General features: G+C 43.5%; 2 protein-coding genes across 4 annotated transcripts in view; one reads left to right on the forward strand and one right to left on the reverse strand.

The window, feature by feature from the left end:
- LOC146197983 (ankyrin repeat family A protein 2-like) overlaps positions 1 to 3,386 on the reverse strand; it is a 9,613-nt gene extending 6,227 nt beyond the window's left edge. Inside the window, exons 1-5 of the mRNA XM_084591829.1 lie at positions 3,336 to 3,386; positions 3,180 to 3,211; positions 3,052 to 3,116; positions 2,544 to 2,626; positions 358 to 424 (exon numbers count right to left, since the gene is read on the reverse strand). Coding sequence (XP_084447955.1) covers positions 358 to 424; positions 2,544 to 2,626; positions 3,052 to 3,116; positions 3,180 to 3,211; positions 3,336 to 3,386 — 298 coding nt within the window. The remainder of the gene's footprint in view (positions 1 to 357; positions 425 to 2,543; positions 2,627 to 3,051; positions 3,117 to 3,179; positions 3,212 to 3,335) is intronic.
- Positions 3,330 to 18,239, forward strand: part of LOC146197984 (DNA polymerase kappa-like) — a 27,347-nt gene continuing 12,437 nt past the window's right edge. The window contains exons 1-9 of one of the 3 annotated variants that reach the window (XM_084593286.1): positions 3,330 to 3,546; positions 3,677 to 3,888; positions 4,812 to 4,964; positions 5,543 to 5,674; positions 8,725 to 8,893; positions 8,979 to 9,103; positions 10,317 to 10,483; positions 10,868 to 10,997; positions 11,108 to 11,285. In XM_084593286.1, the coding sequence (XP_084449412.1) occupies positions 3,534 to 3,546; positions 3,677 to 3,888; positions 4,812 to 4,964; positions 5,543 to 5,674; positions 8,725 to 8,893; positions 8,979 to 9,103; positions 10,317 to 10,483; positions 10,868 to 10,997; positions 11,108 to 11,285 (1,279 nt within the window). In that variant the 5' untranslated portion in view covers positions 3,330 to 3,533. The remainder of the gene's footprint in view (positions 3,547 to 3,676; positions 3,889 to 4,811; positions 4,965 to 5,542; positions 5,675 to 8,724; positions 8,894 to 8,978; positions 9,104 to 10,316; positions 10,484 to 10,867; positions 10,998 to 11,107; positions 11,286 to 18,239) is intronic. The other 2 variants (XM_084593287.1, XM_084593289.1) reach the window with 2 other exon arrangements.

Raw genomic sequence — 18,239 nt, forward strand, 5'->3', positions numbered from 1 at the left:
AATTCTAATATTGTGAGAAAGTGGTGCTGCACAGGCCTTGCTCTTCTGTCGCTTAGCTTTATTTAGTTGGCTGGGAAGAGACAGAAATTTGTTACCAATTGAATCTCTTTTCATTGGCTGTGCAACATCAGTTCCAATCAACGGGACATGCCGTTGCCCTGGCAATGCATTGCTATGCAGCTGTTATGTAGTTGCTATGCATATCAGCACATTGCTATGCAGCTGTTGACTAATCATAGCTGCTCCTGAGCAAAACAAGATTTTTGTCAGGCTAGTAGCCTCTAGATTAGTGCTTTTTCAATAGAACTAGTACCTGTATATGAACGATCAACGAATAAAGAAACCGTCGGCACTCACTGAGAGGAACAGTTTGAGTTTGTGTAGGCACATTCCCACGCTGAAGATTGGTCAAGACAGTTGACGACTGCAAACATAATTATAAACACATTTACACAGCGATAATATTCTTCATTTGGGATCAAAATTGAGATATAGAGCACAGTGGGCACAAGCTATTCAGGAAGTCAAATGGACGAAGGCCCACAGCCCTTCAATACTAAAAAAAAAAAAATAAAAAAAGAAAGAAAAAAATAGGAAGTTAAAAAAGAACAGAAGTGGTCCAATATATTTGTGCATGCAAAAGTAACAAGAGTGCCCCAGTACACATACTGTGAACTGTACTGTACACATACTTACACTGCAGTACACAAAATCAGCAGTTAAAGTTTTCAGGCAATAAGTATGTTACTGAAGTTGCAGTGCACACTGTGCAAAGAATGGAGTATTAAAGAATTTGTAATAAGCATCATACTGTTCCATGCTTCCACCACTACTGACACTATGTATAGGAAAAGCAATGTACTGCATACACTGAATTTAAGCTCACTAAATTATTAGTAGATCTAAAGGTACTTCATTGCAGTAAAATAAGTTCTGTAGAATGGCCCTATTACCATAACCAGCACAACAGAAATACAGTAGTTATTGTTAAGTGTTCCTGCCATCACTGTAACCACTGGCACCATAGAGACTAAGTTCTATAAGACAGGATTCAAGCCATTCGTAGCCCTGGGGACTGGAGTGGCGGTGAATTAGTTCATAGTCTGCAGTTTACAAAGCTTCTCATCTTTCTCTGCCTTGGTCATCACACTGCTCAACTTTGCTACAGTTCCAATATTTTCCCTGCACAGTGTATAATGCCTTAAGGCAGGCTTTGCAACAGTATGCAGGACTGCTGGCACGCAGATGCACTGTGCACGATGATAACTTACCCTTTTACCCATTGCGCTTATAAAATTTGTTTTTCACTTAAGAGGCACTTCATAGGTTCCAACGTTATGACATCGAGCATATCCACAACACACATGTCATCGCTCTATAACACAGCAAAAGGCCATGACGTTATTACAGCAATAACAATAGATCATGCCACCCTATTAGCTCTTTCGTTGTCACACCAGTAACGGCTATTTATGAATACTTACAGCTAACATAGGGCCACACGTTTGGCCACTCCACCGTGGCCTTAGCTACTACTGTTGCCTCAGTTATTGCTCTTTAGATTCAAGGGACAAAGAGTGCAGGCAGCTAGAACTTACAGCCAAATCTCTAAATCCTGCATCTGTACCTGGTGTTTACAGGCTACCCTCCCCTGGTTATCATGTGCCCATTTTAAGTGCCAAATGGAGATGGACATGGTCAACACTACGTTCTATTACAAGATTTCTAAAGGAAGTGATAAGATATCATGTACTTGGCCCTAATTTGGACATCAAGCATTCTGGCAGTGCTGTTATATATATGGAATAATGGCAGCACCAGCCAAGTCTCTTCTTTTTTCTTTCTTTTTAGGTTGGTGCATGTGGGCTTAGGTAACATCTATTATCGAGCCTGGTCTGTGTGAGCAGGCAGAGTTAAACCTGCAGGGTAATATGAACCGCACTCTACAATAAGCCACCTGCAAGTGGTGTATGCTATAAACCTAACAAGCAACAAGGTGTTGGGATATCCCCCTATATCAAGGAAATAAATCTGTCAAAGTTAAAACAGACCACATATACAGTGTGAGCTAGATTTCAGAAATTATGGAATCAAGGTGCAGAATCTCCTGTTCTGATAGGGCTGCTTGTACTCCTGTTACTAGGTCTCTATGGCTTCTGATTTCTATACTAACCAACATAGTTTCTACGACAAATTGTTGGAAAGCATGACCCTTCTGCAAAACACGCAGCATGTACCAACACTGATTTATTTGGTCACCATATCGTACAACTAAAATTTACTCACCACTGAAAAACTTATTTCCATAGTGTTTTGTAACATGCAGTTAATTCTATTAATATATGGTACGTAATACAGCTTGTACACTTGCAATTCACTTGATGCTATATATAATGATTCAGTAGTGCTGACAGTGGAGATGTTAGGGTGTGGGCAAAATTAACCATACATTAATTCCAGCTACTGTCGGTGTCTTTTGGCCAAAAAACAATTTGCTGTCATGTATTTGCTTCGAAAACAATCTGCTACAGATTGCTGCTCACTTTGTACGGTGTGAATGCACTCCTGTTTGTGTCTCCCTGGAGAGCAGAGCTACCTTCAGGCCTTGACTGCTCGACGAGAGACTCTGCACATACGTGAGGCATGGCACCAATGGCACCCGCCAATGAGCAGTTGTATCAGCTGGAAATAATGCAAAAACGTCAATACCGTCTCACATATTCACCATGCTTCCAGGCAGTTAATTCAATGATTGTAATGTGCCTAAAAAATTCAGCTCAAGCTTAGTTTTAGGAGACAGAAGCGTGCATTAGCATTTAAAATTTAAAAGACAGGTTATTAAATGCACAGGTTCGCTTTCTCGATTAACTTTTCGTTTAGATTATGACAATCAACTATCGTACGATATTCATAAAAGCAACTGATACCGGGAGCGCGCTTTCTGAAGTGCGTTAACAGTGTGAACAGTCTTCTAGTGCATACTGACAGCTGATATATCATCTTTTATATTTCACACTTTCCACGAGCCATAAACCATAGCTGACGTCTTACGTTGGGTGTAACTCCACTTTTCATTTGCACTCGAGCTCCGCAGTGCGCCGCCCGCGACAGCTGTTCTTCATTTCCATTCCCAAGCCGCTCAGTCATTTGTTTACATACTAAAGAAGTACAGAACGCACACTGGCGTTGCTGGCGTCGCTGCGGCAGCTGCCTGCAGCAAGCAGAAACCAAAGTAGCGACAGTAGCGATGCAGCTACGCGTGCGTGCGGGCAGGCGGGATCGCCAGGATGGCGACAGACGACAACGGAACGGAACTGACGGAAAACGGAACTGACGGAACCGGAACCACGGAGCCACCATATCCGGTTCCGGCAGCGTCGCTGCATGGCGCGTTTGTTTGGTTTCAGTGCGGTCGCAATGTTTTTGGCGCCGCGAACTGTTGGGTGTGGAGCCTGGATGAGCGTCCTGTGAGCAGTTAGGATTCACATGTAGTCACATTTGTTGTCACGCTGCAATAATCTCTCCAAAGCGACATGGAAGCGCAGGGTGAGTTAACACATAATACCGCGGCTGCGAGCGGTCAACTTGAGAATGTCGCCTTGTCACCAAGTTCTGTTCGCAGTAAACTTCCACTTCTGTTCCTTGCCGCTAATTGTGCATAAATTATATGTTACAGGTGTGAAAATACTGGAACTGAACGCAAGCAAAGCCGGCCTTCAAGGAGTCGACAAGGATCGTGTTAACAAGATTATTCAAGAAGCATCGAAAGGCACTCCTTATTACGAGCACCAACAGAAGCGTCAACGTCGGATAAACTTGAGGATTGATGCCATGCTTGGGGAGCTGAAAAATCTGACGTCTGCCCAGTTGCAATCGTCGCAGCATCAGGTTTGTACTGGAGTCTGTATTTTTGCTGTATAAAAATCCTGCAATGTTTCATTTCTTGCTCATTGAATAAACGCTACAGCATGCCAAGACGCGACATTGCGGTAGTAAACAAACAAGTCGGAAATCTGAAATTATGTCATACGTGTTAATGTTTAATTTGGAGTAGGTTTTGATCCAGTTGTGTCACAATTAAAAGTTATTCGACACATGGAGCTTTTGAAGTCTGGTTTATGATGTTGCGCTAGTGATGTAGCATCCTTAAAGTTATTTACGATGTTGCGCAATGTGACATAGTAAAAGCACGGTTTAGCAGAATATGAACTTATGCACCAGCTTGGCATCTGATGCCCAAATTCCAGCGCTTGGAAGATATGTTCGTGCATATGCTTCACATACAATATTCGGGTATTTACTTTCTTCTGCTTCAATAAATATTTACAGTTTAGGCACTCTAAATATGTTTAAGCTGTTTGTGAGTGGCCATCTTTGTCTTGTACTATCTATTCCAACTACTATCGGTTCCAAAGCAATATTCTGCACACATCTGCCACATAGTGGCAGGGAACAAGAAAGTTAGGAAATCCGTTATTTGTATGGAAGTTTTGCCACGTCAAGCATTTGGGATCACTCTTGCTGGGCAGTTATGAATTGATTCTGCTTGCGTGGGCTGTGCATAAAACTGATCGAGAAGTGTCTCTTATATGGTGTTGTCATATGGGTTAGTAATACCTCCTTGAGGTTTCATTAAGAGTTGCAAAGTGTAAAGTAGCAGCAAGACAGCACTCAGTAGCATATAAGCACCATGATTTATGACTTTGGTGGCTCACAGCACAAGTAGACGAAGCTTGGATGATATATATGCTCACATTTATATGTTCTGCATTATTTCCTGATGTGAACTTTATTTTTGCTTGTATTTACAGATGGATATAATTGCAGAGAGAATGGAGCACTCACGTGACTTGAACAGAATCATTGTTCATGTTGACATGGATGCGTTTTATGCAGCTGTTGAAATGCTTGACGACCCATCTTTGCGGGACAAACCAATGGCTGTTGGTTCCATGGGAATGCTGGTAACTCCTCTTATGTACCGTCCCCTCTCTCAAGTTTTCTTTTTTATCATTATTTTATATTATTATTATTATTTTATTGCGATAGCAATACTGCTCTAGGTTTTGGCCCGTCGCATCGTCCCGGGAAGGGCCACGTTTGACCTTGAACAGCCGCAAAAAAAGGAGAAGGAGAAGAAGAATGCTCAGTCACCAGCAGCTAATGCTTTCGTTCCACATTCGGTAGAGCAGCATTGAACCCTTCTCATTTATATGTGTGCTGGCAGGTTAGCTCTCGCGTCATACTCTTAAAGGATGAGCTTAAGTGTCCCCAACAATGTAGCACCTTACACTGACAGGGGAATAATGTAGATAGGGGAATAATGTAGCAGGCAAAAGAAGCTTCCGCCATTGCTATCGCAATTCAACTAGGGTTAACCAGAGTTACACCTCAACTAATTTTTTTGAACTTTAAAGGCATGTGAACTATTTCATGTTTCATAAGAAATGTTGGTGGGTGTTTATAAGGTGTTTATATATATATATATATCTTAATAAATGAATGCTTGTTACATAATGCCCTGATGTTTTATTGCCTGCAGTCAACATCAAATTATGAGGCCAGAAAATTTGGTGTCCGAGCTGCAATGCCTGGGTTCATTGGCAAGAAGCTGTGCCCATCATTAGTTATTGTCCGTCCAAACTTTGACAAGTACACTGCATACAGCAGAAAGGTATGCCCCCCAGCTTTATGTTGCACATGTTTGAATTACTTTTGTTGTGTCCTTTATCACAATTGTGGAGTATCACCAGAGTCACTCTCTCGGGTGGCTCATGAAACTGTATTGCTTGAACTAGTTTCATGCCTTTGGTCGATTCAGTTCATTCCACTTCTGGTTAAAGATCAGGTGCAGTATTATAACTGCTTTGAAAAGGCTCCACTGACTGTGAGGAAAACCGATTATACTGATGAATATTAAATCACCTGTCATCCGCATGCAAAAATTTTCTATCTAGCATGTAGCACCAGATATATTGGTAGTTAAAAACGGTCTTTGCATTTTTCCTGTTAATTTATTCAATGGCTTGAGCCAGAGAAACAGATTTCATACCAGTACCACCATCTGCCCATGAAAGTGTCACCGAGGCAATCCAGCTCAGTTGTTTACTTTTTTTTTTTCTTATGCTGTTCGCTTCATTGCCACTGCTACACAGTACAAAACTGAAGATGCGGTTTTTGGCAAACCAATGACAGTCCCTACCCCGTGACATCACGCAGGTCTTATGAAGCTGAGGGTCGGAATTCTTGTGAAAGACCGGCGCTTGTGGTCATTGCGAGGTGCAGGAAGGAGCATTAAAAGAAGTGTTTGCGAATTATTGGCTCACTTATAAGGACTTGTACGTCACATGCACTCTGGAGTGGCATTCTTTTATTTAAGGCATGCATGCGACAATGACGTTTGAACCGCCTTTAGCAACAATTGTTCGTCACTTTGGCAGGCAAGTAGTGTTTAAATTTAAGAAAAGCAGTGCTGTGAGTTACAAGGCAGCAAAGCCACCGGCCTGGCACTCAGACACCTGCCATGAGAGTCAGCGTCAAACTCAAGGGGAGTGCAAACTCTCAGGGTAACTTGTTTTTTCCAAACAATGAAAATGCTATGTTTCGAAAGAATTACTTTGCTACTTCAAGGGTGATAAGCATACAGTAGAACCCCGCTATAGTAAACTCTGATATAGTAAAAACTCGGATATAGTAGTGTGAAACTGAAGTCCCAGCTCATATTCCATAGACAACTGTGCATTTTTCCCCCTTTATAGCAAGACATTTTTTGCAAAAATCGGTTATAATAAAGTGCACCTGGCCGCGGCGACGACTCCTGCGATATGAAATCGCCGCCCGCGCACTACCTAGATTCACGAGGCAAAGATTTTTTTTATATTTGAAAACAAAAAAATAACACCCAGTGTTTTTAAGTGGCTTTACCACTAGGCTTAGCAGCATTCAGGAGAAGCCTACTTTACGCAAGAGCCGGGAGGGAAAGCACGCCGCGCGTAGGAAAAAAAAAAAGTAAAGCTGTTTACAAAAATGGAAAGGAGGCGGTGCGGTCCGTTCAGAAAGTAAAAGATAGTAAAATTGCAGCAAGAAAAAGGGAAGGGGGAAAATCGTGCAAACATTCACAGCACTGCGCAGCACGAAGCATGATGCAGCGGAGGCAGGAAGTGGAGGTGCAGCATGTGCGGTCTTGCAGCACTTGACTGCCAAGCGCATTTATCATTTATTGCCTTTTAAAAGACAAAAACAGCAAAAAGTGACACCGTGTTCATGCAAGGCTTTGGTTTTCACATGAAATCATACTTGGTTGTATTTGTAGCTACGTTGTCCTCATGCTTAGGAGGTACTTCCACAAGATGTACAAAATTTTTATAACTGAAAAAAATTGCACGAAGAGATGATAAGGGAGAGATGGAAGGTATTTCAGAGTGTTTTTTTTATTAAGCAACAAGATGTGTTCAGTAAGTGTCCATTTAACTACCAGACATCTTCAGGACCATGTTATCACCAACAACTGATATAGTAAAGATTTTTGCTGGTCCCAGTGACTTTACTATAAAGGGGTTCTACTGTATAGTGGTACAATCTATTAACATGGTAACAAAGGGCCACTGATTAGTTAGGCCAGGGTGTTTTGTTTTCATGAAGGTGCATATGGAGTAAAATGGGAGCCAAAATAAAAAGCAGTGGCATTTACATCCTAAATGTTAAGAAAGCCAACAGCAAACGTTAAAATTATTGCTAGCTCCAGAAATGTGTCTCGCTACGTGTCCCAGAAATCGTGACAAAGCAGACAGCACAGTCTTGTTAGGTCATGAAGATTAAGCATTTGTCTGACCTTTAGCCTGTTTCTGGTTGGAAATAAGGTTGGGCTACTGTAGCATGGAAATAAAGGGACAGTTAAACTTTAAATTTGCACTAAGGAAACGAGGTTATGACTTCATTTCATTGACTGCACTTCTGCCTTTGCTGTATGTTGCTTGTTATCTGGTAGTGTCAGTCATTTACGAATGTTGTCAAAAGGGGAGAGTTTAGTCTGGACCTTGAAGCTGCACGTTAGCTTATTGTTCTGCCTCATTCTCCTTCAGTGTGAGTCTTAATTAGGTTTTCATTGCCACCATAGGCATCTGTAAATGAACTCTGTTAGGAGGAAGATGAGGAGGAAAGGTATGGAGGTTAACCGGTAAAAGAAACCGGAACTCTGTTAGGGTTTCTCACGTATATATCGAAGAACCCAGTTATGGATCTAGACAAATTTTTCTTACTGTAGTCATAATATACATAGGCAAGATTATAGCCTTTAAGTCTGAGAGCAGGTTGTGTGTGAATGGCTATGTTGGCTGATGTATCTTTTCCCACATGTTATAGTTTGTAGTCTTGTTGACGTGTTATGAACAGAGAACAGGTTTGTATTGTTGAGCAGAGCAATAAACAGGGCTACTTGGTGTTGTTACATGGTACTGGACGCTATTTTATTCCTATCTGCATGAAAAAAGAGAACTCAAGCACTTGGGATGAGGCATAGTTCATCTCCTGTTAGACATTCATGTGATATTTAAAAGGAAAAAGCCGAGATAAAAAAAAAAACATTATACTGTTTAGGAAAATATTGTATATTAAACGCTTCTAAAAGGAAAAAAAAAAAAAAACTGGAGCCACAGCTATCATCTCTGTCACCATAGCTATATGCTGGTAACATTGCTTGCCTGTGCTTCTTTCATGTTTCAAAAGGTCCGACAAGTACTTGCACTTTATGATGAAGACTTCACACCAGTTGGTCTAGATGAGGCGTACCTGGATATCACTGAATATATGGCCAAAAATGAGATTGAAGCTGAAGATGTTGTTCAGGAAATTAGGCAAAAAATATTTGATACAACGCAGCTGACAGCGAGTGCTGGTAGGTCATAGTGCATGTTTTAATTTACTTTGTATCCCTATTCTTGGTTTCATTCTGCCCCAGTGACAAGTTTTCTTTATTTCAGGCATAGCTGCCAATATGTTCCTTGCAAAAGTTTGCTCGGACATCCGCAAGCCAAATGACCAATTCAGACTTCCCAATGATGTTGATTCTATCCGCAAGTTTGTTTCTTCTCTTCCAATACGCAAAGTAACTTTTCCTTTTGTGGCTGCATTGCTTATTATTACTGCAATATTCATGTTAAAATTTATCGTCAGCTGGGGGTAATTAACCAGTACCAAACCACTCTTGAACTCCCTTTAGTTCTGACCACTAGTCCTACTCCTGGTAAACTAATTATGCTTTCCTTTTTGAGGTATGCTGCTCATGGTCACGAAGGGAAGCAAGGATATTGGATAGCATTTCACAGTTTTGTACGTGTAACTTTATTGTCACACAGTATTTGACAATATTGTATAGTAACATTTGTTTTAGCTGCATAGTTACTTTGTTCCAAGTTTTTGCTATTTTCCTCATGCTTGAATTCTCATATTGTACTATACAAACTGTTGCTGAGACCCATTCTTTAAGTTATCACTGTGGAGCAAAAGGCTAAAACTGCTAAGAGTGATGATTGCCAAATTGTAATCACTTTGGAAATATAGTTGACCAGTCTAAACTATGACATCTTTACCTGAACTGGAGGTACAAATTATTTAAGCGTGGGCTGTGGTACATACAAAGCACTTTTCTTGCCAACCCCTTTTTGACTCTTGTGTTATGAGCTGAGATCAACCTTTCTCGGTTTCTGTAAAACATTGTTTCTCTCTTAGTGGGGAGCTATAGATAGGGCATGAATGGAAGCTGTATTTCAATTCATGCTAGGAATAATCATTGAAAAAACACTGGTATTTTCAGAAATAATATCACAAGGCTAATGAGGAATATTAGAATTTTTTAAATAATTTTTTTAATATGCGCACAAGTAAGTGTAATGAAACAAAACTTGTTTTGTGCTTTGTGCTCCAAATTGTCATGTGGGTTATGTAAGTTTTACAATGGCCAGCAAATGCTAAATTCTGCTTGCTTGCAGAAAGTGCTTTCACATGCTTTAATTTTTGTAGCAGGTGTATTTCACATAATTCTGATATATCTGCTTTTGTTGTGGAGTCATAAAAACAAAATTTTAAGGTTTTAAATTTTTTTCGTGTTCAGAAACTGTGTTGAATTTGAGGGGGGAGCATATTTATTTGAAATTTTTGCTTGATTGCAGTCCGTAGAATTTCACTCTTTCCCTGAAGTGCTGCAAATTTCACTTTAATCAGTGTCACAATTGCAAAATGAAAGTATTTCACAAAGGCTGGTTCAGGAAGATTGACATTAAAGCTCTCTTTTGTTTGTACATTCTGAATTCTTGACATAGGTTCCAGGTATTGGTGCCGTGCAGGAACAGTTATTGGTGGCTCTTGGAGTACGCACATGTCATGACCTATGGGACAAGCGAGGTGAAATCGGTCACCTCTTTGGGGAAGTAACAGCACGGTTCTACCTTCGAGCTGCACTCGGTCTTGGTTGCACAGAAGTCAAATGGCATGTACCCCTTATGCTGTCATCTTTTGCTGTTCCACATGAACTCTTGCCTCTTGATAACTTGCATGTTGTTTCCCATGCAAAATTATTTCCTAAAATAAAGAAAAAAAGTAGTGTTCGGCTGTAATGCTCAATTAGAAGGCTTCATTGCAAGCCAGCATCTCACTCAGCCACAAGAAAGCATGTGTTCATCAAATTAACTTGAAGCTAGCTGCCTGAGATACTAATGATTTATATAGACATATAAAGAACTTTTCAGTCATCAATTGAAAGAGGAAACGACAGAAATGTAAAAAGTCAGTTGTGCAGCCTTTTGCTTGCATCCTACTTGTAGGGTTTCAGCCTTCTTTATGTGAAAAAGTTGTTACTTTAAACTCCCTGCAGCGACTCAAGTCGGAAGTCAAAAAGTGTGGAAGAGACTTTTGCAGAGATAAGCAATCCTCAGGAACTTGTCTCAAAGTGTGAGGAACTTTGCGAAGAGCTCCACCAGCAGATCCAAGAAGAAGGCATTTGCGTGAGTATCACTGAAACACCTGTTTAGTCACTTCAGCTGCATTGGCTTAACCTCAGGTATGCGTAAGGTTTGATATATGATATGCAAATGCTATATTTTGCTTTTCAAAGCAGGGCAGAGTGGTGACAGTGAAGATGAAGACTGTCATGTTTGACGTAATGACACGAAGCATGACTTTAGACAGTGCAACTGACAAGCTGGAGACCATCAAGCAGGCAGCCTTGCGGCTTTTGCACCAAGAAATAGCTGCTGCAAAGTCAGGACAGCCTCTTCGATTGCGCCTAATGGGTATGTCATGGTTTCATATTACCATTATGTACCAGTCATTGTTAAGCAACATTTTGAGTCAAGCCCACTTGTAACGGTACCCATTATGTAATGAACATCTGTGACACCGTCACATATACTATGTATGTAGTGATCTGTTCACATACTTCCATGTTGCTTTACCAGCTTAACAGTTACAACTGTTAAAATTGGATACTGGAAGCCAGCTTCAAAAGAAAAAACATAATTCTGACCATTACACAACCATCTGTGAGTGTCCATGACAGCATACACACCAGGCACATTTTGCTTTATGTGAGACCCTCTCACCCCTCAAAAAGCGTGAACTGCTCCTGCAAATATGAAGAGAGAGGAGTGCTTTCCAATTATTTCCTCCACACCCCCATGCTCCATTGTATGATCACGTCCCCACATCTGTACTTGAATGGGCTTGGCATAGCAGCAAACTGGGGCAAGTTTTACTGCGTCACGCATGCACATGTAATTTGTGCTGGCATTACTGTGGTGGCCATAGCATTCAATCTTTTCATCCAAGAATAATAGCAGATCTACTTACAGTGTATTTTCCACAAGAATGCACAACACCATTGCCACTGAAAGGAAAATGTACGGTGATACCACTGGAGAGGAAGGTCAACACAGTGAAGGACCATAAGAATGGCCAGAAGTGTCAACTTTTGTGCATAAATATGCTGTAGCCTGCCCCATCAAATAGTTTCGACATTCACATGCTCTGCACATTAGCTGCTTGACAGTCAGTGCTTTTGTCAACAAACAGCAGGTGGAAAGTCATGTTCAGATGTATCTGGCTTGTTCCTGTGTCGCCATCGGGCAACTGTGGTCGCTTACTGAGCTGTATAAAAGCAGCTGTAAAGCCTAGCCTAATTCTCTTAGGTAAAATGTAAGTGTAAGCACGTAGACGTGCTCGTCTAATAAACGTCTAGTGTTCATTGTTCGCTGCTCGAGTGCCCGGCTGCCTCCCTTCCTCAATTACAAAGCACAAGAACTTAACACTGGCGACGAGGATGGGATTGACCAAGCATGGAGCCCGATGAAACAGCGACAAGCAGCGACAGCAAGCCAGCCAACGAGGCATCGAGTAGCACAGCGAACGTCGCACCGACCAGACTAAGCATGAGCCGTCTGGAACACATCGAGCCATACGACGAGTCGACAAGCGACTGATCGTCGTACGAAGGAAGTATTTACAAATCAATCAAGCCATCGAGATGGATAAGGTGCACGTGTTTCTAAGCCTTATTGGTCGCAAGACAAACGCCCTGCTGAAATCGCTGTCTGCACCGAAGCTGCTGTAAGTCCGGACGTTCGAGATACTGAACAGCTTACTGTGGGGACACCTCGCGCCATAAACGTCTGTCATCGCAGAAAGAGTGAACTTGTACAAGTGGTTGCAAGAAAAGGAAACTATAGCGGAATTCGTCGCAAAATTGCATAGTTTGGCTCAGGCATGTGAATTCAAAACTTTCCTCGACCAAGCGCTACGGGATCGTTTTATCTGTGGCCTGAAGCTAGAAGATATCTGGTGCATCCTGTTTACAGAAAGAAAAAAGCTGACGTTCCAAAGTGCTTTGGAAAATGTGCACGCTATAAAAGCAGGAACCAAGAGCACCGCCTGGCCCATGGACTGGAGTGAGCGGAAATGGATTTGTTCAAGGTCCACGCAGACTAAGGCGCGTCGACGCCTGCTCTGGTTTCTGAATTCGTCAAGCGCCTTGCGGGAAGCAGCGTGCCGATGGCTACGTATTTTTGATGCGGTTTGTCGAGGCATGTGAGCAGGAACTGCCCACACTTGGCGGTATACATGCTTTAAGTGCCGGAAGAAGGGCCACATTCAGCGTGCCTGCTGTGGTGTTGCACAGAAAAATCCTGGGAACAAGTGCAAATACTCACAAAGGTGGACGGCGAAGGCCTTGCTGACATGAATGCTATGACCCAATTACCTTTGAAGTAATGGTCGACAAAAAGCCACTTTTGGTAGAAATAGACACTGGTGCAGCAGTGTCCATCATTTTTTTGAAGCTGTTTAAGAAGCTATAGGGCAACAACAACAATCTTGCACTGACTTCGTTGAAGCTCTGTCGTGCCAAAAGGAGTGATTGACGTCGGGTCCGACATGGCGATCAAGTAAAGATCCTGCCACTGTACCTCATAGATGGACGTGGATCTCCCCTGATCGGCAGAAACTGGCTTCGAGCCATTCGTCTGAATTGGAGCAGCATCCTTGCACTGAACAAATTGTCATCTGCATACTGCCCTCAAGGTAATGAGCAGTTGCGTTTGGAGATGCTGTTTAATAAATATGAAGCCCTTTTTAAGGATGAGCTGGAAACCATTCCTGGTGAATATGCAGAACTGTTCCTACAAGAGGATGCTCGCCCGATGTTTCTAAAAGCAAGAAGTGTTTTTTTTTGCCATTCAACCAGCTGTCGAAGCAGGGGTGGAAAAGCTCGAAGGACATGGCATAATAACTCCTGCAACTACAAGTTAAATGGCAAACACCAGTGGTACCAGTAGTCAAGAAGGGCGGTGGCATCAGATCGTGCAGTGATTACAAAACAACCGTCAACCCTTGCCTTGATATGGACCGATACTCGATTCCATGGATCCAGGATCTTCTTGCCGTTCTAGCCAGAGGCCAGCAATTCTCCAAAATTGACCTCAACAGAGCCTACCAGCGGGTGTTGATGGCAGAGGGCTCCAAGAAATTGTTTACGCTAAACACCCACAAAGGACTACACCGTTAACTGTTTGGCTTTTGGAGTATCCTCGGCACCTGGTATTTTTTCAACGCATTATGGATACGATGCTCAAAGGTTTAGGAGGAGTGAGCTGTTACCTGGACAATATTTATCACCTGTAAGACAAAGGACGAACAGATCGAGAACCTCGAGGACATTCTGAAACGTCTGCTGGAGCTTGATGTACGTGTGCGACATAAGAAATGTTTGTTCTTCCAGGAAGAGCTCCATTATCTTGGCTATATTATCTCTGCTGAGGACATCCGAACTTCAACAGAAAAACTTCTGCACTGATGGAAGCACCAGAGTAAAAAACAAGCGGCTGCTCCAGTCCTTCTTTGTAACGGTCAACTATTATGGAAAGTTTGTGCAAAGCCTGTCTACACTAGCGTACCCCTTATATATGAGCTTGCTGAAGCAAGGAAAGCCTTGGAACTGGAATGGAGCCTGCCAGAAGTCCTTTCATGGAATTAAGCCTGTCTTGGAAAGTTCGCCGATCCTGGTGCACTACGACCCGGAAAAGCTGTTGCAACTCTCCTGCAACGCGTCAAAATACAGGATAGGTGCTGTTCTTTGTCACATTTTTCCGGATGGGACTGTAAAGCCTGTGGTAAATGTTCCCTGAACGTTATCAGAGGCTGAGAAGAACTATTGTCAACTTGAAAAAGAAGGTCTCGGCATTGTATTTAGAGTAAAAACGTTTCACCGGTAGATTTATTGGTGCAGCTTCACGCTCGTAACAGACCACAAGCCGCTACAAACGATATTCGGACCTAAGACAGGAATTCCGCCTATTGCAGCAGCTCACCTACAATGTTGGGCAGGGACATTGTCTGCTTACCACTATACACTGCTGTTCAGAAAGTCTAGCGACAACGCCGAGGCAGACTGTCTTTCAAGATTGCCGATTGTAACGCAGCAAGAACAGTCAGAGGATATTGAATAATTCCATACCCTTCAATTGGAATCACTCCCTGTAACTAGTGCCGTTATCGCTCGTGCAACATGTCAGGATACGACACTAAGCAAAGTCCTAGTGTGGACCAAAAACGATTGGCCGTCATCTATGCCGGATGCACAATGAAAACCGTATTTTGACAGAAAGATGGAACTCACTATCCACCAGGGCTGTTTGCTGTATGGTATGCGTGTCATCATTCCTAAGCGGCAGCAGGCTCTCATAGTAGCAGATTCATGAAGGGCACCCAGGAATTGTGAGAAGTAAGAAATCTCAAGGAGTTACATGTGGTGGCCCACCATGGATGCTGACCTTGAAAAACGCGTCATAAGCTGTGAAGCTTGTCAGAAGCAATGTTCGAGTCCAAGTGTAGTGCCGCTGCACCTGTGGTGATGGCCCACACTGCCTTGGAGGAGACTTCACTTGAATTTCGCAGGGCTAATGCACAGCAAAATGTTTTTGTAGCGAGAGCTACATTGGCCACAGTCTCCCTATTTTGCTGTGCCTGTCCAGTGCCTGTCTGAAGAGCGAAGAAAGAAGAAGAAACCATGGGAGGCGGTAGCTGGCAGCTGACATGCCAGCTACCGCCTGTTGCCAATTTTGCTGTGCTAGGTTGGTGGCATATATCTAGGCTTCCTCCGTGAGCTGCGCAATCCGCAGCCAGAGAGGTCTATTTAGGCGCTGTCTTTTCCATCGTCTCACAAAGCGGCTGTGCTTCTACCATAGCTTGAGAAGATGGCGGTCTACTTCTGGGGCTTTTGGTGTGCGTTATTTTTTCAATGGCTTTCTTGTGTGCTTGTCTGATGTCTTCGTTCCAGTCCTATATGAACTGGATTGGACCTGATGGGACGTATGCATTGCGGAATTTGGACTAGTTAGTGATGTGGGCAGCGCCCAGATCCCTTCGGATTTTGGTAGATGTGGTTGATGTGGTAGGTGTGCTTAGCATGCAGTGGTCGCTTCCCAGGGTTTCCTCTAGGTTCGTTCATGTAGCCTCAGCAACATTCTTGACCAGGGTGAGGTCCGGGCAGAAGTCACGGGTGATGCTGTCGCCTTCCCTGGTCGGATATAGAGGGTAGGTGAGAAGTTCCTAGCCGAGGGCTTCTATTGCTCGCACGACTGTCACTCGTCTGGTTGAGTTTGACTGGTACCCCAAGTTCTGGTGGGGCACGTTGAAGTCCCCGACCACGATAAGCTGGTTTGCTTGCGCCAGTCGGGTGGCTTCGGAAAGAAGTTTGGTGAAGTCGGCCTTTACGGGTCGTGGTGGCTTGTACAGGGTAATCCACTTCTAGCTATAACATGGCCACTGCTTTCAAAGCATTATTGCGTCCTAACTGGCCATTCCATAAAGCCAGGCGACAGGCCATACGAAACATCACTTCCGCGTCCCACTGTGCATATATCGCTTTGCTTCGATAAGCGCCTGCATCTGACGCAATGATGCTTTGGAAGCAGTGACCGTGTTATAGCTAGAAGTGGATCACCCTGTACGTGTTGATAACGAATGTGCTCTTTCAGCCCCGTTTGTTAGGCACTATTTCTATCGGTAAGTGCTCAGCGTCCGGTTCGTATAAGGAGTGCTTGATGACAGTAATGGCGTTTGCGACGAGGATTGCAACTGATGACATGTGGGGTTGGCGGACCATGTAGTAGCCTGCTAGCGTCGGTGACCTGTCGGCTCCTACCTCTTGCAAACAGATAATGTCAGGTCTGATGAGGGTGGTGCAGAGATATTGTTTCAGTAAACCCTGTTTTCGTCTGAAACTCCTACAGTTCCATTGCCAGATTTCTGTGTGTTCGATGTTTGGGTTACGGTTTGGGGTGCCAACGGGCAAGGGACGCGAGGCCACCTGACTGCTAAGGTCCACACTGAGCGGGCGCGGATTTTGTCCGAACGTTCGTGCAAAACAGAGCACGACTCATGTCCTGCATGATGATTCGATGGGCGACCAGCGGCAGCACAGGGGGCACACTTAATATTGGGGTCCCGGGCGGAGCTAGGGCAAGCCGCCAAGGCATGTGGCCCTGCACAATGGTTACAGCACGCTTTCGAAGGATCAATCTTGAGCTTGCATTTCTTCAAAGCATGGCCATATTGCGCACAAAAAGTGCACAGAGGAACATGCGGGTCCTCGCAAACCTCGATGGAAGTCCACCCGATAGTTACACGGCGTGCCGTGCAGAGATGGGCAAAAGCGGGTGAGGTGGGGGGGGGGGGGGGGGGGGGTCAGTTTCAATAACGTGAACAAACTGTCTGGAGTGCTGAGGGAAAGACCAATGAAGTCGACATCGACGAGTGGCTTGCCGTGTATGAGCGGGTAAGCAAGCACAACTAATGGGATGCTACTGTCATGCTTGCTAACATAATTTCCTACATGGCGGAAACAGCACACGTCGGATTCGAGAAGCATGAAGATGGCGTCACATACTGGCTTATCTTTCAACAAAAGCTAAAAGACATATGGCAATCCAATTGGATGCAATCTCAGTGAAAAAGGTCTTACTTGTCCAGCACAGTAGCCACTGAGCCGTACCTATCGTACATTCAGAATGCCCTAGTGCTATGCCGTGAAGTGAACAGTGCCATGTTGAGACCGACTAGGTGGACCACATCCTGAAGGGGATTGCGAATGATGCATTTATTCTGCTCTGCAAAGACTTCATCACCGTTTGCTTCATCCTCTATGTCTGCCGGCAGTTTTAACAAGCCATACGTTGCTAAATTGCTCCCCATTTTGATAGACTTCCAACATGGCTGCTACATCTTCGTGCAAGGACATGTCTACACTGCACCATCCATTGCATTGAAGCATTCAAAAGAAAATTTCTATCCTCTTTGCCATAGCCGCAAATGAAGATAGTAATAGTTGGCTTGCATCTGCTCTTGAATGTCAAGTTCTGTTGAAGACATTGCCAAAGGTATTGCACAGTCTGTCTGCAGACCCAGTATCACCAACTGGCTTAGGTTAACTAAAGCGCTCTTCCAAATACAACCAAACGTAACTGATACCCCATGGTTAAGGAATGGTTGGCATTCCTGAAACCTTAAATGTACGCGTTGAACCTGCTATGCAGGTAGGCCCCCACATTCCGTGTATGTTGGGCAAATGCATCAAGTTGCCACTGTTAGTACAACTTGTGCCAGCAGTGCTGGCCAATTAAGAATGGTTATTTGAGTCAGTCATGCTGGAAAATGTACACCAGTTGCTTATACTTCAGCTGTATGCATGGTAGGGT

Source organism: Amblyomma maculatum, chromosome 2 (assembly GCF_055883805.1).
Source record: "Amblyomma maculatum isolate TAMU_Amacu chromosome 2, ASM5588380v1, whole genome shotgun sequence".
Classification (NCBI taxonomy): domain Eukaryota; kingdom Metazoa; phylum Arthropoda; class Arachnida; order Ixodida; family Ixodidae; genus Amblyomma; species Amblyomma maculatum.